Genomic DNA, 25,186 nt, shown 5'->3' on the forward strand with positions numbered 1-25,186 from the left:
ATGCTAAGTGAAAACTAAATTCTTATTTATTCAACCTGTCTGGTTATATGGCTTTTTGTGCCCCAAAAATCATCCCATTGATCTGAACAGATAATTAAGAAGAGATTTAAAAACCTTTTCCTGGATATATAACTTCCAGCATAGGTTTGATTGAAAGCTAAGCGGCAAAAGAGGGGTATCTGAGCAATTTTACACACACACACAGAAAGAGATGGGGGAGGGGGTGTTTAGTTATTTGCAGTACAATCCCAAAGAAAGTTCCACCTGTTTAAGTCCACTGAAATCAGATCTTTTGGAGGATGTTTCTCTGTTTTGGACAGCACTGTGGGAGAGCTAAATCTACAAGTCTGACTTTCCTCCGGAAGAACAACAGCTGGGTAGAGAGGAATGAGGTTTGGAAAGGCTAATGTATGTAAAGCATCATGTTAACACAAACCAAATGTGCTCTTCACTCACGTTTCTGACAAAAAACTTCATCAGAACCATCAGGACACTGCTCCTCTCCATCGCAGGCATATGTGATATCGATGCAGCAGCCATCATCACAGAGGAACTGGTAGCGGGAACAAACCCCCACACAACCTACAACAGGCCAGTTTAAAAGAAAACTGAAGCACTAAACTGACATTTAGAATTAACTCATGCATTTTAAAGCATTTTTATCCAGTCTTCCTTAAAAAATTCAAGGCAGTTCACAGCCAGCCATAATGAGACATGATACAATATCACAAAACATTGGAAGCTATTCAGATTATACCCTCTTTCTATCTTGTCATGAGTGACATAGCCTCTTCCTAGTCCATCATTATTTTTGCTGTAATAATATTGCAAAATTGATGAATGAGTCATATCTCTTTTAAAAAGAAGCAAAATCTGTACAAGTAAAAATAAAACTTTGTACTCTGTGTAAAAAAAGAAGCAAATTCAGCCACATTACATGGCAGAAACTCTGCTTATGCTCCATTTTGTGGGTTTATTATCAACATATACGGTCCCAATTTTAACCACAATCATAGACAGTCTTATCTCCATCTACCCTTCAGAGTGATTTACAGATATCACACTGTTGAAAATCTATTATTTCTCACCTAATGCAGAAGGCACCATTGGAATCACTGTCACCGAGACATTATCTGAGCTCCTCTGGCCCACAGTGTCAGTCACAGTCAGCTGCAAAATGTAGATTCCTTCTTGCAAATGAAAGAGCTTCACAGTTCCTGGTTGAGGTTCCTGATTCAAGTAAACCAGAATTCATTGTTCAAGTTCAACTCTAAGACACTGAAATGCCAGCCAAAACTTGTAATGGAACAATATGTTTTTGTGAAGATAATTGTTTTTCTGTTGCTTAACTGCTTCCTGACCCAATTCAACTTATTATTTCCATTTACACCTAATAGAGCAAAATGCATAATTCTAGTGATCCATCTTATTAGCTGGCAGGAATGTATTTGCAGGGATGAGCTAAACATTCATGATTTGCTGGGCAGAGCAATGCCCCTTGCATGAACCCCAAAGATTACTGAGTGGCTGAGAAGCAAATGGTAAGACAGCAGCTCGACAGGCAAGAGAACTGAAAAGCCAGAAACAGACAGTAGGGGTAGGGGTGGAAGCCTAATAAACAGCAACACATTTGGCCAGTGTTCTCCTGCTGGCAGGACTGCTGTGGCAAGCAGGCAACACAGCCACAGAAGAGAAATATTTCAGAAATGCCATGAGATCCTAAAACACTGCATACTCTGTTGGACCACAGTCACACTGTTAAAAAACAATCTCAGTATCTTGGAGAGATGATACACCCTTTCAGCATGCAACAGCATTTATCTAAAAGGTTTTATGCTGTTCTTCTTGACCATCAAGGTGGCTTGCAAGAATTCATAAAACTGAAAACTGTAATAACTCCACAGTGGCTGGTACCAAAATACTTCAGAATTTTCTTGGAGCAAAGACAAGGCCTGGCCTCCCCACAATATAACATTACAATCAAGAGAGCAAGCTACAGTAGAAAACAGAATAAAAAATCAATTATCAATAATATAACCAATTGTAATGGGCAGTTTAAAGCAGCAAGTTAAACTTGGCATCAGGAACAGGTAACAGAAAACCTCCAAGTCAATCAGGTCATCCTGCTCCAAGCAAGCCAGCCCCAAAACTTTTGGGGGAAAGTTTTGTTAGATATATAATGGAGATGGCATGTACATTCAACAGGAGTCCAGTGGCACCAGTGGCATTTATTCTGGAAAAAAAATTGTGCGTCAGAACTTGTTTCCTCAGATGCATCATCTGTTAAGAGATAGCACCTGGTGAACACATCCAGGGAGGGAATTCTGCCTGCTACTGGCTCCTTTAAACTTATTGCTTCTGGATGGAGAGAGCAGATCAGTAGCAGCCAAGTTTAAAAAAAAAAAACCAGTGAAGTCTCATATACATAGTAATCACTGATTTTAAAAAAAACTTTTGCAAGTGACGGTAACTTTCCTGTCTCCTTCACATTTGTCTATGTTTTTGTTTGATTTATTTATTTAAAATATTTATTCTCAGTCTTATCAGAGCAAACTCTAGGCAGCTAACAAAACTACAAAAGCTGCAAGGACAAAGCACTGTAAGTATTGAGAACGTTAAAGCACACAGTTAAAAAGGATGCAGTGATATGAAGGTTAAATTGTTATTTTAAGTGTAAGACATTGCTGTGGTATTAAAATATTTCAAACATTCATTTTGAACATTTTCTGCATGTATTAGGATGTGACAGTTTATTTCTCTAATCAGTACTGAAGGGTACAATGAAATTATGTACCCTCAATTTAAAAAAAAAAATCACACAAGATGTCCTCCATGTAATCAAATGCTCACTGAAACAGTCTAACTCACAAGCATCAGTCCTCCCAAATTTTGTTTCTTCACTAACCAGGTAGAATATGTGAACCAGGCCCCATTCTTCTTTTGCTGCCTGGCTTGTTTGTTTATCTGCTAATGACTGCAAACTAAGGGTTTGCACCTCCACCTTCAGATAACTAAATTCCCATGGTGTACTGTTAATATCTGCTTCTGCTCCTCAAGCCTAGACCTCTGTAATTGCTGCATAAGTCCCATGTGGCTTTTCTCTTAGAGTAGAGGAGGAAGACAGAATGGCACCAAACTTTCTGCAGCAAGTTTTATGAAGTAGAGTGAATTTCTATGCCCGCATTATACTAAGGGTCAAAGAAGAGACAAAGACTCCAGATTAGTTGCTTCATTTTGGTGCTTCTTCAAATCAACGACAAGTATCTATTAATATTATAATCATTTACAATGTCAATTCCTCACACATCATTCACAGTATCATCATGCTACCATCAACATAAACAGAATTAAAATTTGAACACACCTGCTACCAAAGCAATCCATTATTCCAATTGGAAGCCACAGTCCAATAGACCTTTTTTTTTCTTTTATGAGATACATTGTTGAAGCTCTAATTAAAGAGGACATTAAAGAATATTTAAACCAATAAGTAACAATTTTGGGGGGAAGTAGGTCTGTGTTATTTTGAATACTATTGACATTGTAAGTGATTATAATATTAATAGATATTATAGACCTTGATTTGAAAAAGACCATATGAAATGAAGCAACTAATCTGGAGTCTTCATCTCTTCTTTGTCTTGAACAATCATTGGGACTTAAGAGTGTGATTCTTTGGACCATTTGAAGGCTCACACAATTTAATTGTGGTAGTTTAAGTTATAAATTGCCTTTTTAGAATCAGCCCTATGTCTTTGATGGAGTATTGTTGATTGTAATGTTCAGGGCTTTTTTGGTAGAAAAAGCCCAGCAGGAACTTATTTGCATATTAGCCCACACCTGTTGATGTCACTATTGTTTCACATAGGGCTTTTTGTGGAAGAAGCCCAGCAGGAATTCATTTACATATTAGGCCATACACCCCTGACACCAAGCCAGCTGGAACTGCATTCCTGTGCGTTCCTGCTCAAGATAATCTTTGATATTATATTGAATGGTTGTGTTAGGAGAAATCCTTTGCAAGTATTTGTCAGATCAGAAGAAAAATAATATACTTCAGTTTTTATGAAAAATTAGTCTTTATAAGGTTACAGAGTTTTCTGGTATGGTTTAACTACTTGGCTGTATTACATTATACCATGATTCCGCTTGCAAATGTGTTATAAAAAAGACAAGTAAGAGTCCACAGAATTTTTTCTATAAAGCTCAGGTGAGATTCTCTGAACACAATTTTATGCTGAAAGTTTACTTTTCCATGTAAACATTTTATATTTTAATATTGTTACTGTTTTATTAGTTTTACTGATTTTCACTTTTTTAAAAAAGTAACAATACATTTTAATCTTCCGTAGTGAGTTCATAGAATTATAGAGATGGAAGGGATCTCCAGGGTCATTTAGTCCAACCCCCTGCACAATGCAGAAAACTCACAAATACCTCCCCCTAAATTCACAGGATCTTCATTACTGTCAGATGGCCATCTAGCCTCTGTTTAAAAACCTCCAGGCAAGGAGAGCCCACCCACCTCCTGAGGAAGCCTGTTCCACTGAGGAACCACTCTAATGGTCAGGAAGTTCTTCCTAATGTTGAGCTGGAAACTTTTTTGATTTAATTTCAACCCATTGGTTCTGGTCCAACCTTCCGGGGCCACAGAAAACAATTCCACACGATCCTCTATATGACAGCCCTTAAAGTACTTGAAGATGGTGATCATATCACCTCTCAGCCACCTCCTCTCCAAGCTAAACATGCCCAGCTCCTTCAACAGTTCTCCTTCAACAGTTGGTCTCCAGACCCCTCACTATCTTCATTGCCCTCCTTTGGACTCATTCCAGCTTGTCTATATCCTTCTTAAAATGTGGTGCCCAAAACTGAACACAATACTCCAGGTGAGGTCTCACCAGAGCAGAGTAAAGCGATATCATCACATCACGTGATCTGGACACTATAATTCTGTTGATACAGCCCAAAATGGCATTTTTCCTACCTAAATGCAGAACTTTACATTTATCCCTGTTAAAATTCATTTTATTAGTTTTAGCTCAGTTTTCCAGCCTGTTGAGATCATCCTGTATCCTGTTTCTGTCTTCTACTGTATTTGAAACTCTTCCCAATTTAGTATCATCTACAAATTTAATAAGCATTCCCCTTCTGAGCCCCATGGTGCAGAGTGGTAAAACTGCATTACTGCAGTTGGAGCCCTCTGCCCATGACCTGAATTCGATTCCAGCGGAAGCTGGTTCAGGTAGCCGGCTCAAGGTTGACTTAGCCTTCCATCCTTCCAAGGTCAGTAAAATGAGTACCCAGTTTGCTTGGGGGAAAGTGTAATGACTGGGGAAGGCACTGGAAACCACCCCATAAAAAAGTCTGCTGTGAAAACGTTGTGAAAGCAGCATTACCCCAGAGTTGGAAATGACTGGTGCTTGCACAGGGGACCTTTCCTTTCCTCTATTCCTTTATCCAAATAATTTATAAAGATGTTGAACAAAACAGGTCCCAGGACAGATCCCTGACGCGCTCCACTTGTCACCCCTCTCCGATAGGATGAGGAACCATTCACAAGCACTCTTGGGGTGCGATCTGTCAACCAGTTACAGATACACCTAATAGTAACAGGGCCCAAATCACATTTTACCAACTTGTTAACAAGGATAGTATGTGGAATCTTATCAAAAGCCTTACTGAAATCAAGATAAATAATGTCTACAGCATTCCCCTGATCCAGCAAGGTAGTCACTTTCTCAGAAAAAGAGATCAGGTTAGTCAGACATGACTTGTTCTTGAGAAACCCATGCTGGCTCTTAGTAATCACACCCATCCTTTCTAAGTGTTCCAGGACTGACTGTTTGATGATTTGTTCTAAAAATTTTCCAGGTATAGATGTTAAGCTGGTAGGTTGGTAGTTACCCGGATCCTTCTTTTCCCGTTCTTGAAGATGGGGACAACATTCGCCCGTCTCCAATCTTCTGACACCTTTCCCAGGCTCATAGTCATGGGGGGGAGGGCCCCTCCACCCAACCCCTCCTTTTACCTGTATGGCCCCTCCTGGCAGCCCCACTCTCCCCACCACTTTCGTGGCCCCCACTCTCTCTGCTGCTATTGCTCTGGTGGCTCCCGATCTCCCCACCACTCTGTCGGCCCCTGCCCCCCTCAGCGGTGCCTCCCCCTCCCTTCCTTCCACCCACCCGGTGAGGTGCCGGCACCTGGAGCTGATAGGTGGGAAACGCTGCGCTGAGGCCGTAGCATCGGGAGGAAGTGGGAGGGAAGTGGAGGGGAAGCAGTGGATCCACCAGCCTCAGCACTGCCTTTCCCTCTGATCAGCTGATTGCCTTGAAAGAGCCCCAGGAGCCGGCGCTTCACCAGGTGGGTTAGTGGGAGGGAGGAAGGGGGAGGTGCCGTGGAGGGGGACGGGGCTGCCAGAGCAGCAGGGAGATTGGGCGCCATCAGAGGTTGGCCCCGTCTACCTGAAATTTTATTCCATGGTCACCCCACCTGAAATTTTATTCCATGCCCCCCCCACCTGAAATTTTCTGACTACGGGTCTGACCTCTCCCGTTCTCCAAGAATTCTCAAAAATAATACCCAGAGGCTCAGAAATTACATCTGCAAGCTCTTTTAGAACCCTTGGATGCAGTTCATCTGGCCCTGAAGACTTAGTTTCATTTAAAGAAACTGGGTGCTTATGTACTATCCCTATGCTGATCCTAGGTTGGAACTCCATACCCTCATCATACGTTCTGTTTATGCCATGTTGAGCATCATTTCCCTCAAAAAGAGAAAACTGAGGAAAAGTAAGAATTTAGCAGTTCCGCCTTCTCTTCATTATCTGTTACAATTTCATTTTCCTGCCCTCGCAATAGGCCTACCATGTCCTTGCTCTTTTTCTTAGTCTGAACATAAGAAAAGAACCTTTTTTTGTTGGGAACCTTTTGGCTACAAGGTAGCATAGAAATAACTTACATATAAATAACAGTGTGGTCCTAAGAACACTTTCTTGGGAGTAGGCCCCAGTGTATAGCTTTCAATGAACAGGCTTCTGTTTAGCATTGCACTATAGAAGGGAACGATCTTGGAAGGATTTTCCCTTCTCTTTTTCCTGCTGATGTTGTAAGTAGGTTGCAGAACTATTTTGTTTGTTCAGCTGTTGGATTAAACTGGACAACAAATTTCCAGAGTAACAAAACACCACTTACTACAGAGTTCAGTTGCTTTATGGAAATGCAAAGCAAAGCTGTTCTTTGGTCAAATTTCACCTGGCCTCAATAAGCATGCCCTTTTCTTTCCACAGAGTTGCAGGGGCAGTCTGATATGGCACACTTTGCCATCTTTTGAAATAAGTTGACTCGTTAAGTATGGCAGCTGATCTTATTCAAACATACAGTTTTATTAACAACAGAAAGTCAGTAACTGCTTAATACACAGCAGGTAAGCCAGTAATATTACTGTGGCTCAATATAATCAGTAATTAACTGAGTTCCAGTGAGTAAAATTGGCTGAAGCAGACAAAACAACAGGAACAATCTGTAGCTTTGTGGCTGGCTTCATGACTTCCCCTTTTTATGAAGCACACTATAGTCTATGACAGTTTAATATAATGACACACACTGGGCTTTTTTTGTTATGCAAACAAGCTCTGGAAGTCCTCTCAAGCTTAACTTCATGTCCTGTGCAGCTCAGCAACTGCAGACCAGGAAGTCTTCAATAAACCATAGGTGGACATTGGATTAAACAAACAGAACACTTATATATATGACAGTGTTGACTCTCAAAAGCTTATTCCCCTAAAATCTTGCTTGTCTCCAAGGTGCTACTGGACTTTAATCTAGCTTTTCTACTGCAGACCAACACAGGTACCCTCCCCCAACAATTATAGTTTGTTCTTTTGTTCACAGATTAGGATTCCAAACCAAGATTGTCAATTTGGAATCCTAATTTGCAGGCAAGCAAAAACAAACTTGTTTATTGTTTCATCCAATGTAAACGAAACAACAAATTTTGGTTTGTTGAGAATGTAGAAGTCTTCAATTAAGCAGCATTGGAAGGGGAAAAGCAAGCATGTGAGTCCAGCCATCTTCTGTGCTTCATTCCCATAACTATAAACCATTATTTGATTTTGCATCTGAATGCAGACATGATGTATAAGAATAAAAACTGTGAGGATGGAATACTCCACTCATCAAAGAAGACATCTCACAGAGGTCTGAGAGGAGAAGAACAGAGCAGAGCAGCTCTGATAGCTGAGACAGCTGGAGAAGTTGCTCTCTAAGGACCAGGAACCCAGATCCCTGATTTCCTTGTTCTCCCAATAAGATAAGTTGACCCTCCAGAAGGGGAGCCACTTAAACAAACAGCATTTAAAGAGGACTGTATATTTTAAAAAATATTATATATCATGAAGATAGAATGCCAGCAGGGGGTTGGGGGCTTTCCAGTGTTTTGCACTGAGTGTCACATGTACGACTATCTGCCCAAAGGACAGAAGTCTTGGGTGTGTGCTCGATGCAAGGAGCTCCTGGTCCTCAGGGAACGAGTTCGTACCCTTGAGGCTGAGGTGACTGCCCTGGAGAAGCAGAGACGGTCAGTTAGGCACTTGGGGAAGACTCTCGGGGGCGTATTACATGAGCCCCGCACTGAACGTAGCAGCCCCATTGCTGCCAGAGAGCGTGAGGGTTGAGAGAGAACAGGGCACCGTGCTGAGGATAAGGGGAATGCGCCCTCAGAAGGGACCTCTTCTTCGGTTGGTGAGAGGGAATCCTTTCGCGCCAAGGAACCATCCCTGGGCAGGGGGAGAGGGGGGTTTTTGGTAGTTGGTGATTTGATCCTTAGGCAAGTAGATAGCTGGGTGGTGAAACCACGTACTGACCGTATGGTGACTTGCCTGCCTGGTGCGAAGGTAGTGGACATTATGCTTGTAGTAGATAGGCTGATAGACAGTGCTGGGGAGAAGCCAGTGGTCGTGGTGCATGCTGGCACCAACGATGTAGGGAAATGCAGTCGTGAGGTCCTGGAGGATAAATTTAGGCTGCTAGGCGGGAGACTTAAGGCCAGGACCTCCAAGGTAGCCTTCTCAGAAGTGCTACCTGTTCCATGTGCAGGGCCAGAGAGACAGGCACAAATTAGAAGTCTCAATGTGTGGATGAGACGATGGTGTAAGGAAGAAGGGTTTAAGTTTGTTAGGCACTGGGATGCTTTCTGGAACAAGCGGGAGCTGTACAAAAGAGACGGTCTCCACTTGTCCCCGGATGGAACCAGGCTGCTGGCGCTTAAAATCAAAAAGGTGGCAGAGCAGTTTTTAAACTAAACCTTGGGGGAAAGCCGACAGGAGATGAAATGTCTCCGGTTCGGGAGGATTCGTCTCAAAGAGATGAAGGGTTAGCTGTTACTTTTCTACCGGGTAACGGATCAGAGTTGTCCACTGAGATGGTGACAAACAGTATGGACTGTCTGCAAGAGTCTCGAGGCGGCAGGAGGAAGGCGGCGGGCCTAGCTTGCCTGGGAAATTATAGATGTTTGTATGCAAATGCTAGAAGTGTTCAAAGTAAAATTGGTGGGTTGGAATGTTTAGTGTTGGGAGAAAACATAGACATTGTGGGAATTTCAGAAACTTGGTGGAATGAGGAGAATCAGTGGGACACGGTGATTCCTGGATATAAGTTATATCGGAAGGATAGGGAGGGAAGGGTTGGAGGTGGGGTGGCTCTGTATGTCAGAGAGGATATACGGTCCAGTAAGACTGACGTCAGAGAATTAGATTCACTTTAGAAATGCTTTGGGTTGAAATAGAGGGCCCAAAAGGAAATTTAACTATCGGAGTTTGTTATCGCCCACCAAATCAAAGGACGATTATAATATGATGGAAGGCTTAAAGATAGTGGTTAAACGTAAAAACTGTGCCGTAATAGGTGATTTTAACTACGTGCAGATTGATTGGGTCAATATGTGTTCTGGTCGTGAGAAAGAGATTGAGTTTCTTGATGCTCTCAATGACTGTGCTATGGAGCAGATGGTCTCAGAACCTACCAGGGGTGGGGCGATCCTGGATTTGGTCCTAAGTAATGCCCAAGACTTGGTGAGAGATGTAAAAGTGATTGCGCCACTTGGGAGCAGTGACCATAATGTTATTGATTTCACCGTTTGTATAAATAAGAAGTTGCCCCAAAAGACTGCCACAACCATGTTTAACTTTAAAAGGGGTAAATTCTCTGAGATGAGGAGGCATGTGAGGAGGAAACTGAAAGGAAAGGTAAATACGGTCAAAACCCTTGGGGAAGCCTGGAAACTATTTAAAACTACAATCCTAGAAGCTCAGATAAAATACATACCACAAGTTAGAAAAGGCACAAACAGGCATAAGAAAAGGCTTGCATGGTTAACAAACAAAGTAATGGAAGTTGTAAAAGGTAAGAAGGACTCCTTTAAGCGGTGGAAAACCAGTCCAAGTGAGATTAGTAAAAGGGAACATAGGCTGTGTCAAATCAAATGCAAGACTGTAATCAGGCAGGCAAAAAGGGACTATGAGGAGCATATTGCAAAAAACATAAAGACCAACAATAAAAATTTCTTCAAATATATTAGAAGCAGGAAACCAGCCAGAGAGGCAGTGGGGCCCTTGGATGACCATGGGGTAAAAGGATTACTGAAGGAGGATAGGGAAATGGCTGAGAAGCTGAATGCATTTTTTGCCTCCGTCTTCACTGTGGAAGACAAGAACTTTTTGCCCGCCCCAGAACCACTAATTTTGGAAGGGGTGTTGAAAGACCTGAGTCAGATTGAGGTGACAAAAGAGGAGGTCCTACAACTGATAGACAAATTAAAAACTAACAAGTCACAGGGGCCGGATGGCATACATCCGAGAGTTCTGAAAGAACTCAAAGTTGAACTTGTGGATCTTCTAACAAAAATCTGTAATCTTTCATTGAAATCTGCCTCCATTCCTGAGGACTGGAAGGTAGCAAATGTCACCCCCATCTTTAAAAAGGGCTCCAGAGGAGAGCTGGGAAACTACAGGCCAGTCAGTCTGACTTCAATACCGGGAAAGTTGGTAGAAACCATTATCAAGGACAGAATGAGTAGGCACATTGATGGACACGGGTTATTGAGGAAGACTCAGCATGGGTTCTGTAAGGGAAGATCTTGCCTCACTAACCTGTTACATTTCTTTGAGGGGGTGAACAAACCTGTAGACAAAGGAGACCCAATAGATGTTGTTTACTTGACTTCCAGAAAGCTTTTGATAAAGTTCCTCATCAAAGGCTCCTTAGAAAGCTTGAGAGTCATGGAGTAAAAGGACTGGTCCTCTTGTGGATCAAAAACTGGCTGAGTAATAGGAAGCAGAGAGTGAGTATAAATGGACAGTCTTTGCAGTGGAGGACGGTAAGCACTGGGGTGCCGCAGGGCTCGGTACTTGGTCCCATGCTCTTTAACTTGTTCATAAATGATTTAGAGTTGGGAGTGAGCAGTGAAGTGGCCAAGTTTGCGGGTGACACTAAATTATTCAGGGTGGTGAGAACCAGAGAGGATTGTGAGGAACTCCAAAGGATCTGTTGAGGCTGGGTGAGTGGGTGTCAACGTGGCAGATGCGGCTCAATGTGGCCAAGTGCAAAGTAATGCACATTGGGGCCAAGAATCCCAGCTACAAATACAAGTTGATGGGGTGTGAACTGGCAGAGACTGACCAAGAGAGAGATCTTGGGGTCGTGGTAGATAACTCACTGAAAATGTCAAGACAGTGTGCGTTTGCAATAAAAAAGGCCAACGCCATGCTGGGAATTATTAGGAAGGGAATTGAAAATAAATCAGCCAGTATCATAATGCCCCTGTATAAATCGATGGTGCGGTCTCATTTGGAGTACTGTGTGCAGTTCTGGTCGCCGCACCTCAAAAAGGATATTATAGCATTGGAAAAAGTGCAGAAAAGGGCAACTAGAATGATTAAAGGGCTGGAACACTTTCCCTATGAAGAAAGGTTGAAATGCTTGGGATTCTTTAGCTTGGAGAAACGTCGACTGCGGGGTGACATGATAGAGGTTTACAAGATAATGCATGGGATGGAGAAAGTAGAGAAAGAAGTCCTTTTCTCCCTTTCTCACAATACAAGAACTCGTGGGCATTCGATGAAATTGCTGAGCAGACAGGTTAAAACAGATAAAAGGAAGTACTTCTTCACCCAAAGGGTGATTAACATGTGGAATTCACTGCCACAGGACATGGTGGCGGCCACAAGCATAGCCACCTTCAAGAGGAGTTTAGATAAAAATATGGAGCAGAGGTCCATCAGTGGCTATTAGCCACAGTGTGTGTGTGCATGCATATATATATATATATATATATATATATATATATAAATTTTTTGCCACTGTGTGACACAGAGTGTTGGACTGGATGGGCCATTGGCCTGATCTAACATGGCTTCTCTTATGTTCTTAAGAAAAAAAAAGGGATGCCCAATGTTAGGTTTCTGTGCACAGCCATTCAAAGTTTCTTTAATATACACCATCATCTAACAAACTGACTTTTCTTTAACTCATTATTATTACAAGAAAAAGAATCACTAATTTCAAAAGGAAATGGTCTATTTCAGATATGGGACTAATTTTCCCATTTTACATATAGTAACAATTTTAAAGAAGAATGCTGCATGCATCAGTATAGTTTTACCATATTAAAGGGAAGATCCTGGAAATTTCTACAGATGAGACAAGTGCTTTAAACATAAGGCATGTAGGCAAGTGCATGAAAATATACACAATGGCATTATTCTAGCACCACAGACAAAAGCCCAACCAAGTATGTTTGATTAGGAGTTCTCAGTGCAGGGCACCAGCACTCCATGCTGCAATGTAAGCAGCTGATTAAAATCCAGAAGGCTTTAACAGCATTGTGCATTGTAACAATGCAGTGAGGAGAAGCTGATACTTGGCAAAGAATCCTCCCTGCCCCCATGCTTGCATATAATATTTGGGTATAAGTCCATTTATGTATATGGAAGTATACATTGAATAGTGAATCCCCCCCCATAAATTGAGCAAATTACTAGCTTTTGGGAACTTATTTCTCTAAGAATATATATTATTAGAAAACACTGGGCGTTTTCGCACTTACCTTTTACTGGCGCGACCACCCTCCTCACGCCGGCGGATCTGCATGGATTTTGCACCAGAAGCGCCGGCGCAGCCAAAAGAGCCGGCAACTTCCGTCGTGGAGCCAGCTCAAACGTTTTCCTGCTTCTTGGCGGTTTCCGTTTGAGCTGGCTCCGCAACGGAAGTTGCCGGCTCTTTTGGCTGCGCCGGCGCTTCTGGTGCGAAATCCATGCAGATCCGCCGGCGTGAGGAGGGTGGTCGCGCCAGTAAAAGGTAAGTGCGAAAACGCCCACTATGTGGCTCTGGGTCAGAAGGTGTTAGCTTGGTCAGAAGGTGAAGGAGCTGGGCGCACAGGTTGTATTCTCATCAGTGCTTCCTGTTGAAGGTCGTGGCTTAGGACGAGAAAGAAGAATACTTCAAATAAAGGAATGGCTACGTCGATGGTGTCATCAGGAAAGATTCGGATTTCTGGACCATGGCTTACGCTTTCGAGATAGTGGTCTTCTATCGGGAGATGGTTTGCACCTTACAGGCGGTAGGAAAAAGGGTGTTTGGTAACAGCCTTGCTAACCTATTAAGGAGGGCTTTAAACTAAATTGTATGGGGGAAGCGAGACAATAATTCAAAGCCTCATATGATGCCAGAAACTGGGGATAAGAACACTAAAGATTTGCAGAGAGTGGCGGATATGCTAGGTAATGTTAACTTGCAGGTTTGTACGGAAACTAAACCCTCAGGATGCATAAAATGTGGATTCCGATGTCTCTACACTAATGCACAGAGTATGGGAAACAAACAGAAGGAACTGGAAGTCCTAATACAGGAAGGAGACTATGACATAATAGGCCTTACTGAAACTTGGTGGGATGAATATTAGGATTCAGGGGTACAACTTATTTTAAAGGGACAGGCAAATGAGAATGGGCGGAGGTGTAGCAGTATATGTGAAGGAGGTATACCCTTGTGAGGAAATATGTGAATCTGAGAATAGCAGCTCAGTTGAAAGTCTCTGGGTAAAAATAAAAAGAGTAAGAAATAACAGTGATATTATTGTGGGGGTCTGTTATAGACCACCAAGCCAGGCAGAGGACTTGGATGAGATACTCCTACAAAAGACTGCAAAGTTCTCCAAGAGAAGGGATACAGTGATCATGGGAGATTTCATTTACCCGGACATCTGTTGGAAGTCCAACTCTGCTAAAAATGAAAAGTCAAATAGATTCCTGACTTGTCTTGCTGACAGCTTCCTTTTCCAGAAAGTAAAGAAGGAAACAAGGGGATCTGCTATCTTGGATTTGATTCTCACCAACAAGGAAGAATTGATTGAAGATGTGGAAAGAGTGGACACGCTGGGCAGTAGTGACCATGTGATTTTGGAATTTACAATCTTAGGGAAGGGAAAAGCTATACGTAGTCAGACTTATAGGTTGGACTTCAGAAAGGCAAACTTCGATAAACTTAGAACCATGCTGGGTAAAATCCCATGGTCAGAAATAGTTAGGAGGAAGGGGGTTCAGGACGGGTGGGAGTTTCTTAAAAGCTAAATACTGAAAGAGCAATCACAGATGATTCCTATGAGAAGAAAAAATGGAAACAGCCTAAAGAAGCCGAGGTGGCTTCATAAACAGCTCTCTAAAGACGTGAGGAATAAAAAAGACTCCTTTAGGAATTGGAAGGAGGGCCTTATAACCAAGGATGAATTTAAACAAATCACCAGTGCTTGTAGAGAAAAAGTTAGGAAAGCTAAAGCTCAGTATGAGCTTAGGCTGGCCAAAGATGCTAAAAACAACAAAAAAAGGGTTCTTTTCTTATGTTCAGAAAAAGAGCAAGGACATGGTAAGTCCATTGCAAGGGCAAGAAAGTGAAATTGTAACAGGTAATGAAGAGAAGGCGGAACTGCTCAATTCCTACTCTTCCTCAGTCTTCTCTTCTGAGGGGAACGGTGCTCAACATGGCAAAAACAGATCATATCAGGAGAGTATGATAAGGAGAGTATGAAGTTCCAACCTAGGATCAGCATAGGGGTAGTACATAAACACTTAGTTTCTTTAAATAAAACTAAGTCCTTAGGGCCAGATGAATTGCATCCAAGGGTTCTAAAAGAGCTTTCGGATGTAATTTCTGAGCCTCTAGCTATTATTTTTGAGAATTCTTGGAGAACAGGAGAGGTGCCGGAAGACTGGGGGTGGGTGAATATTGACCCCATCTTCAAGAAGGGAAAAAAAGATGATCCGGGTAACTACCGAGCAGTCAGCTTGACATCTATACCTGGATGATTTGTTTTAGAACAAATAATCAAACAGTCAATCCTGGAACATTTAGAAAGGATGACATTTAGAAAGGATGGCTGTGATTACTAAGAGCCAGCATGGGTTTCTCAAGAACAAGTCATGTCCGACTAACCTGATCTTTTTTTTTTTTTTTGAGAAAGCGACTACCTTGCTGGATCTTGATTTCAGTAAGGCTTTTGATAAGGTTCCACATACTATCCTTGTTGACGAGTTGATAAAATGTGGTTTGGATCCTGTTACCATTAGGTGGATCTGTAGCTGGTCGCACCCAAAGAGTGCTTGTGAATGGTTCCTCATCCTCTTGGAGAAGAGTGACAAGTGGAGTGCCTCAAGGATCTGTCCTGGGACCTATTTTGTTCAACATCTTTATACATGATTTGGATGAAGGAATAAAGGGAATGCTTATTAAATTTGCAGATGATATGAAATTGGGAGGGGTTGCAAACACAGAAGAAGACAGAAACAGGAAATAGGATGATCTTGACAGACTGGAAAACTGGACTAAAATCAATAAAATGAATTTTAACAGGGATACATGTAAAGTTCTGCATTTAGGTAGGAAAATTCCAGTGCATGGCTATAGGATGGGGGAGACTTGTCTTAGCAGTAGTATGTGCGAAAAGGATCTAGGGGTCTTAGTGGATCATGCACTGAACATGAGTCAACAGTGATGCGGTGGCTAAAAAGGCAAATGCAATTTTGGGCTGTATCAACAGAAGTATAGTGTCCACATCTGGGCACCACATTTTAAGAAGGATATAGACAAGCTGGAACTGTTCCAGAGGAGGGTGATGAAGATGGTGAGGGGTCTGGAGACTGAGTCCTATCAGGAAAGGTTGAAGGAGCTGGGGATGTTTAGCCTGGAGAGGAGGCAGCTGAGAGGTGATATGATCACCATCTTCAAGTACTTCAAGCTGGGGATGTTTAGCCTGGAGAGGAGGCAGCTGAGAGGTGATATGATCACCATCTTCAAGTACTTGAAGGGCTGTCATATAGAGGATGGTGTGGAATTGTTTTTTGTGGCTCCGGAAGGTAGGACCAGAACCTATGGGTTGAAATTAAATCAAAAGAGTTTCTGGCTCAACATTAGGAAGAACTTCCTGACCGTTAGAGTGGTTCCTCAGTGGAACAGGCTTCCTCGAGCGGTGGTGGGCTCTCCTTCCTTGGAGGTTTTTAAACAGAGGCTAGATGGCCATCTGGCAGCAATGAAGATCCTGTGAATGTAGGGGGAGGTATTTGTGAGTTTCCTGCATTGTGCAGGGGGTTGGACTAGATGACTCTAGAGGTCCCTTCCAACTCTATGATTTTATATATATCATTTTGTAGAAAAATAGGTGGTGGAGCTCATCCAGGGATTGTTATGCAGCTGCACATACTATTCAATGGACAAGGAGGTGGAATACTCAGAAAGGTTCAGGAGCTGTGCTCTTGTGAGCTCCAACTGAATCCGAGGCCTGTATACACACACACACATACACTGCATAATTTTCATTAGGCACATAGCAAAATAAATTCCTCTAATTGTTTCTTTCTAACTTAAAAGGGTGCAGTGATTTTAATAGAATATATGTAAAAGTTAAGCCACTATATATAAAACACCTGTGTGTAAATGTGTGTGTGTGTGTATACACCCCTCCACCACATACATATATGTAAATGTTAAACCCTTGGATTAAGCCACTAACCCACAAATCTTTCCTCTCTTTAAGAAGTGTTTGTTTTTCTAACTGTTATGGTATTTTTTTTTAAAAATGAATACTTTTCAGGAAGATCAGTTTTAAGAATTCAGTATGAATCAGTTTCAAACATTCCTGCTACACAAGTTAAACAGAGAAGTGTGAGAATAATTAAACCATAGAATCATAGAGTTGGAAGGGATCTCCAGGGTCATCTAGTCTACCCCGCTGCACAATGCAGGAGATTTACAAATACCTCCCCCTCCACCCCAGTGACACCTCCATGCCCAGAAGATGTCAAAAAAAGAAAAACCCTCCAAGATCCCTGGTAAAACTGGCCTGGAGAAAAATCATTGCCTGAAGCCAAAGTGGTGAGAGTAGCACTTTGCTCCTAGAACTTTTAACTTTAATTATGATACATAATACTCCTTAACTACAAAACAGTAGTTATAATGCATTATAATTTAGTTCAGTATATTATGAATTTGTGTGTGTATGTGCATTGCAGTATTATATGTAATGCGTTATAAATTATTCTATAATACTCCCAGTCTTTTCAGATTTCAAGAAGTGAATATCAGATCAGTGACTTATTGTTTACTTTTCCACTGTTTGCACTATGAAAACTTAGTATATCTATTTCTACAATACCAGTACCCATATAGGTAGACTTGAAGTGCAAACCTTTATTTACCTTCATAGCAACTGAAGGGGCACCTTGCAGCAAAGTCCACTCATACTGTATGATTCCGTGGTCATCAAAACTTTCTCGGCCATCCAGAATCACCCAGTCAACAGGCAACTGAAGCACAATGTCCTTCCCTGCCTTGCTTACAGGAGGATCATCATTTTCTAAATAAAGTAAGATTATTTCATTATTGAAACAAAACAGAGTATATATTTATTCAAAGCAAAGAGCTTTTGTTTCTTGATACACTTTTATGGCTTTCCTCATGCTTCTGAAATTAAGAAAGTCAACTCCCCAATAACAAAATAGTTCAACAATCCCTTGTAATGGGTGTATCAACCTGGTGAAGGAATATCAAAGAGAGACATATGTAATACCTTTAGCATTGTTCTGGTAGTGTGCTGCTTTACAGAAACAGCATGGTAACCAAATGAATCAATATATCCTTCAAAAATATTGGAAGGGATGCTGTAGCCTGGAACTTATTTTCATATTACATCTGTACTGCAGATGATTACTGTCCCTCTCCTAGAACTAGAAATGTTGGCATGGGTAGTCACTGAGACAGATTCCAGAATTACACGCTCAGTGGCATCATATCATTATGTGGAGCTCTTTTTGAAAGACGGTGTGATGCATGTATCTAAACTCACTATCATATGATCAAAATGGATTTTCTGAAATGGCTGAGCTCTTACATGACATATTATGCTACTGCTCATACATATTAGCCTTGTGTTTGTATGAAGTCTGCAGATTTTCAGGTCAGGGCTTGAAAATATAATTGTGGTGAAATCTGATCAGTTTCTCTACTGATATTTTTTATATGGTATGTTTGGTATGCCACTTAAAATCTTTTTCAAAGTTGGCTGAGCAAACATTTGCTCCTCCATTCTAAAATCCTGGGCTCCACCCATAAAATTTTCAATTAAACAGCCTTAAGTAGCAAAACTCCAAAACAGTCCTGCAGAATGGCTGCCAGAATAAATAAAATCTGGATAAATGAACTAGCGGCATAACTCAGTATACAGAAGCTTCCTTGTGTGTTCATAGCCTATTATTCTGACTACAGGTGCATTTCCAGACTGCAAAGAAAAATAATCAGTCTGAACAACAGCATCCAGAGTGCAGCTTTTCAAGTAATAAGACTGTTAATTGTCAGTAAATAAAGTTGTTGCCTTGCAAAAGAAAGAAACTTATTCATAGCCTACCTCCTGCACTGCAATTTATACAGCTCCCAGACTTGCAGTCCCCACTGGACTAGTGTTCAAAGTACAGGTAGCCTGAAGCTTATCCGTAGGGGTTAGAGGTATATTAGTGGTGGAAAGTGACATCAAGTCACAGCTGATTTATGGCGGCCCTGCAGGGTTTTCAAAGCAAGAGGTGGTGGTTTGCCGTTGCCTTCCTCTGTGTAGCAACCTGTGGACTTTCTACCATCCAAGTACAAACCAGGACAAACACAGCTTAGTTTCTGAGTTCTGAAGAGATTGCCTAGCCTGGACAATCCAGGTCAGGGCAAATGCACTTTTTCTACCTTCCTTCAAAAGTGCATGCAAATGCGCTTTGTCAACAAAAGCATCTATGTGGAGGGCAAGTAGGAACGAAGGTGTGAACCAGGCTAAGGCTACCTAGGCCAACAGTGCCTAAAACATCAGGTACTACTAAACACACTTAGACAGACCTTTGTCAATGTCAGGAATGTAAAGCAAGACAGGAGATCTTCGGTGCACCTGCAAAGCGCCCTCCCCTCTCCCGAATGACCGTCACTTCCAGCCGCTTTTAAGCCCTTAAGCAGAGCAGTGGCTCGACGGCAGTGCCTTCTTACCGAGGCCTGGAGGGTTGCTGCTGGGTTCCAGAGAGTAGCTGTGGTAGCCGCGCTGCGGGGAGAAGAGGCAGACGGAGCGGCCGCGGTACGTGCAGTTGAAGAGATAGCAGCGGAGCGAGGACGGCTGCTGCTGTTGCAAGACGGCCAGGGTGCAGCGCGGTTCGGCGCAGCAGGAGTCCAGGCACTGCCGCAGGCCTGCCACAGAGCCCGGCGAGCCCAGAAAGGTAGCGCCGGCCGCGATGGAGTCCTTGGTGCGGATGATGGAGTCGGGCCTGGTCGAGAAGAAGCTCCCGCCGCTGCCCGCAAGGTCGCCTGTCCCGCGGCAGCGTCCTGCCGCCTCCGCCCGCTCGTTGCCGCGCTCGCCGCCCAGAGGATCCTGCTCCTGTTGCAGCTGCCGGCGGAACTCCTCCAGCAGCGACTCCACGCCTGAGCCCGCCGGCGACCTGATCTCGGCAGACGGCGATCCCGGCAGTAGCAGCAGCACCGCCACCGCCAGCAGCTGTACAGGGAGCCCGGCGGGTGCCTGCTCAGTCATGGCGCCAGGCCCAGGCCGGGGAGGGAGCGAGAGGAGGACGGCGGCGGCGAGGACGGCGGACGGAAGGCACTGCCGCCGCTACAAGCGCCGTCCCAGGAGAGGCGGTGGAGGGCGCGCCATGGCTCCTCCCGCGCCAGCTGGGGCGCAGCAGGGACAAACCGACTTCAATCAGCACCACCGGGCGCCGGACAGCTCCAAGTCTCCGGCCGCACCCACCCGCTTCCGCTTTCCCCGGCCACAGCCCACGCGCGGAAGGGGGCGAGGTCTCAAAGAGGCCCCGCCCACTCGCCTGAATTGCAAACTCCCACGGCTGCGCTGGTTTTTGTTGCTGAAGTTGCCTTTGTTCCACTGGCGTCCGTCGTTATCTGAGCGTGCTCATCAGACGGGTCCGGAGAATAGCTGAACGCCGATTGTTGTATTCTGGACAGGCAAGTAGTTTAGGTCGAGAATGGCTGTTGGCCGGAGCAAATAAAGCGCAGAGAATAATTAAACATATGCTTGGTCAGCGGAGTCGAAACACAGGAACTCTTGAGCCATGAGGGGAAGGGGCTTTTCTGCCACCTGGAAAAAACAACAACACCTGATTTCTTCCTAGATGAGTTTGTGCTTTTCTGCTATTAGTAGAAACAGTACATTTATTATAGATTTATTAAATATTAATTAGATTGAACAAGCCCATAAATAAACAATAAAATGATGTGACTGAGTCAGAGTACACAAACTGCCGAAGGCAAGCCACGAAGGGCCTCTATCATAACATACTGACATTGTTTCAGCCTTTCTTGTAGGATCACGCACAAAACTCCTGTCTTTTCTGTCATTCTGGTCCCTTTATGTAGCCTGAGCACCCCTCCAGTTTGGTGTAGTGGTTAAGTGTATGGACTCTTATCTGGGAGAACAGGGTTTGATTCCCCACTCCTCCACTTGCAGCTGCTGGAATGGCCTTGGGTCAGCCATAGCTTTCACAGGAATTGTCCTTGAAAGGGCAGCTTCTGGGAGAACTCTCTCAGCCCCACCTGCCTTACAGGGTGTCTGTTGTGGGGGGAGGGAGATAAAGGAGATTGTGAGCTGCTTTGATACTCTGAGATTTAGAGTGTAGGGTGGGGTATAAATTCAGTATCATCATCATCTTCTTCTTCTGCACTGACTCTTATCTGGGAAAAATGGGTTTGATCCCCCCCTTCTTCACTTGAAGCTGCTGGAATGGCCTTGGGTCAGCCATAGCTCTCACAAGAGTTGTCCTTAAAAAGGCAGCTTCTGGGAGAGAGCTTCTCTCAGCCCCACCTACCTCACAGTGTGTCTGTTGTGGGGGAGGAAAGTAAAGGAGATTATAACCCATTCTGAGACTTTGATTTAGAGAGAAGGACGGGGTATAAATCAACAGTCTTCTTTTCCCCCTTTGATCTGTCAAGCCCTTTCTTCCTTCAAGCTCCTTCTTGTGACTGAAGTGTTTATTGTATTGGATTATATATTTAAAATAATTCATATGGCAAAATTTGAAACACATATCCCCTTGTATTATTTTTGAAGCCATCTTCTTTGGGGAAAGAAATGGACAGCTACTTAGGCCAAAAACTTTATTCCTTCCTCTTACTTATATCCCACTGTAATGGACTCAAGCAGTTAGCCAGGAAGCTGGTAACAGCTTCACCATTTGGCTGGGCTGCAGCCATGGTTATGAGAATGTATCAAATTGCAAAGAGGCTTGCAGGGGGAAAATGCCTCAGAGTTGAGTTGAGCTTTAGTACTGGAACAGTTCAGTTCAGTCTCAGTGCTGGAGGAGTTCAGTCTTGGTACTAAAGCTGTTCAGTTGTGAGAGACCATGGGCTGAGTTCCTTCAGAGACAGAATTGAGTTAAAGTGTCTGTCTGTGAGAGTGTTATTGGGAAGAAGGGTCAAACCAGGCACCTTCTGTGAGGAAAAACTCTCTGAGGAGATCTGTCAGCACATCAAGGCAGACTCCTGGTCCAATTTAGAACACTCAAACACACTGAAAGAAGGACTAGATTCTTGTGGCTAGGAAGGAATTCCAAGAATCAGACTAGGATTCCAGCTGAGTGGGACACACAGGATTGAGGGGCTGATAATAGCACACAAAAGGTGTGAGTCCTGTATGCTAGTGAGTGAGTCTGTGAGGGAATATTTATCTGGCACAAGTCAGAAGTCCTCAGTGTGTATGGCAAAGAGTGTGTGACCATTTATTATTTTTGTGATTTAAGAAGCCCAAGCTTAGGGGATAATTCTATCTCTGCATAGTGTTCCTAGTGCCAAGTAAGCACTACCTTCCTGTTCAAGGATCTTAGAGATTTTATTAAGCCTGCCAGTGTTTTATATTTTTAAACTATCGCAGCCTGCCAGTCTCTGGTATTTAGAGATTGATTATTTTGTTAAATGTCTGCCTGCCAACTGATTTGTTTTCAATCAAACTAATTAATATTATTTTCACTCTTTTCCTTGCCTTTTAGTATTTCAATAAACATATATTTTGGGTTTTGATTTTGAAAACGTTTGGTGTCTAGTTTATTTTTTGACAGTTTACTTTGGTGTGCCTAAGGTACTGTGTGAATGTGATAGAAAAGAAATTTAAAGTGGTCACCCTCTTAAGCTGACCCTGACAGGTTCCTCACACCCACCTTCTTGAATAGAGATTAGAGTGGCATGATCCCATTATTTTCCTCACCTGAACCATATGAGACAGAAAAGGCAGAGAAAAAGGATTTATGCAGTTCATTTTTTTATCCCACCCCTACTCCAAGGAGGACAGCATACCCTGGTTCTCTGCTTCTCCATTTTATCTTCACAGGCTAGGCTGACAGAGGAGGTCTGATGCAAAGTCACCCAGTCAGTTTCATGGCAAGTGGTCATTTAAACTTGGGTTTCTTCACCTAGTCATGCATGCTAATCATGCAGCACCCTACAAAACAGTGACCTTTATGGGCCAAGCAGGGATCTGAATCATGTATTGCAAACCCAAGTTCAACAGCTCTCTGTCCCTGGTGTTCACATTACAGCAATCTTTGTTCCCAGAATCCATACTGAAATAATTCATATCTATTGTCTGCTTTCTCTTTGAGCTTAAAGCAACCTTGCAAGAATCTGATTAGCAAAATATGTGTTCTCTTGGGATCCATCAGCATTCTCGATGACTTGAGTAATCATTGATCTGACTGCTGTCTTTCCTCTTCCCATCCATGATTATTTATTTATTTATTTATTTATATATATTAAGATTTATACCCCGCCCTTCTCACCTAAGTGTCTCAGGGCGGCTTACAACATGATAATTCAACAACTTCAGCTTAAAACATTTAAAAATACAATCAAACCATAAATTAATAAAGACAAGATAAAATAAGATAAAATAGAACCGGCGGCCTATAAATACATTTTGTTCCATCCATGATGTTTCCATTGTCAGTTGATGTCATAGGCCTGCCGGAAGAGGACTGTCTTACAGGCCCTGCGGAATTGCCCTAGATCCCGCAGGGCCCGCACCTCTTCCGGCAGCTGGTTCCACCAATAAGGTGCCGTTGTTGAGAAGGCCCGGTCCCTGGTGGATTTTAGGCGGGCCTCCTTTGGCCCGGGGACTACCAACAGGTTTTGTGAACCTGAGCGTAGTACTCTCTGGGGAACGTGTGGGGAGAGACGGTCCCTAAGGTAGGCAGGTCCTAGGCCATATAGGGCTTTAAAGGTAATGACCAACACCTTGTACCGGACTCGGAATATTACTGGCAGCCAGTGCAGACCCTGGAGCCCCGGCCGAATGTGCTCCCATCTTGGGAGCCCTAATAACAGCCGGGCAGCAGCGTTCTGCACCAACTGCAGTTTCCGGGTCCGGCACAAGGGTAGCCCCATGTAGAGGGCATTACAGTAGTCCAGCCTCGAGGTGACCGTAGCATGAATCACTGTTGCCAGGTCGTCACGTTCCAGGAAGGGGGCCAACTGCCTCGCCCGCCTAAGATGAAAAAAAGCGGATTTGGCAGTGGCTGCTATCTGAGCCTCCATCGTCAGTGAAGGCTCCAACAGCACCCCCAGGCTCTTGACCCTGCCCGACGCTGTTAACGGAGCGCCGTCAAAAACTGGCAGGGGGATTTCCCTTCCCGGGCCGCAGCGACCTAAGCAAAGGACCTCTGTCTTCGCCGGGTTCAGCTTCAGCCGCTCAGCCTAAGCCACCTAGCCACTGCCTGTAACGCCCGGTCCAGATTTTCTGGGGCGCAGGCGGGCCGGCCGTCCATAAGCAGATAGAGCTGGGTGTCATCAGCATATTGATGGCAACCCAGCCCATACCCTCGGGCTGATTAAGTTGCATATCCTTGCTTGTTAAATTTTAAATATATACAGAGAAAATATCATTGTGAGGTTTCAAATGATTAGAAAATTATATTAGAAAAATAAGCAAGCTTTACTTGCAAAGGGAGTCATCACTGCAGTTGGCTGATAAGCCTTATGTATACACAGTGAAACAAAACTTAGTCTCAGCTGAGCTCAGGGAGAAAGAAACTTTGTTTTTTCACCTAGGGTAGGTGAAGTGTGGTGCAATAGTTAGAGTGTCAGATGAGGACCTGGAAGACTCAGGTTCAAATGACCACTTTGCTATGAAGTTCACTGGGTGACCTTAGGCCAGTCATTCTCTTTTGTTCTAACTTACATCACAGGGTCGTTGTGAGTATAAAATGGAGGAAGTAATATTGATACAGACCGCCTTGATCTCCTTGGTCAACTGGATAAGACTATGAAACAGAACTAATAATCTATGAAGTACTGGTAACCTCCTGAGTTTGTTTTAGTTTACATTTCAATTGAAGATATTATTAATAATAAGCATTTAGATAACCTGCCAGGAGTGTTCAAAATTCACTATATAAATTCAGCAGTCCTTATAATACCAGTAGTTCTATTTTTCAGACGGGAGACAGCGATTTAAGAGATTATAAGTGTGCCGAATCCACTCATAGTAGAGGTCTGATTTGATTTTCTGGATTTTAGCTGCTACTGTAAGCCATTATAACCTGATTTCAAAAGAGAGATTAGGAAGTTGTTAAAAAGGAAGAATTAAGATGGTCAAACCCCTCCAAGATGTAACACTATACTAA

The 25,186-nt window shown here is 43.2% G+C and overlaps 1 protein-coding gene across 3 annotated transcripts in view; it reads right to left on the reverse strand.

The window, feature by feature from the left end:
- LRP11 (LDL receptor related protein 11) overlaps nt 1-20,292 on the reverse strand; it is a 37,281-nt gene extending 16,989 nt beyond the window's left edge. For 2 of the 3 annotated variants that reach the window (XM_060240762.1, XM_060240761.1), the window contains exons 1-4: nt 19,560-20,291; nt 17,741-17,898; nt 1,089-1,230; nt 457-582 (exon numbers count right to left, since the gene is read on the reverse strand). In XM_060240762.1, coding sequence (XP_060096745.1) covers nt 457-582; nt 1,089-1,230; nt 17,741-17,898; nt 19,560-20,094 — 961 coding nt within the window. In that variant the 5' untranslated portion in view covers nt 20,095-20,291. Of the gene's footprint in view, nt 1-456; nt 583-1,088; nt 1,231-17,740; nt 17,899-19,559 lie in introns of all 3 variants that reach the window. The other variant, XM_060240767.1, reaches the window with a different exon arrangement.
- Between the last annotated feature and the right edge of the window lie 4,894 nt (nt 20,293-25,186).

This window comes from Heteronotia binoei, chromosome 1 (genome assembly GCF_032191835.1).
Source record: "Heteronotia binoei isolate CCM8104 ecotype False Entrance Well chromosome 1, APGP_CSIRO_Hbin_v1, whole genome shotgun sequence".
In the NCBI taxonomy this organism is placed as follows: Eukaryota; Metazoa; Chordata; class Lepidosauria; order Squamata; family Gekkonidae; genus Heteronotia; species Heteronotia binoei.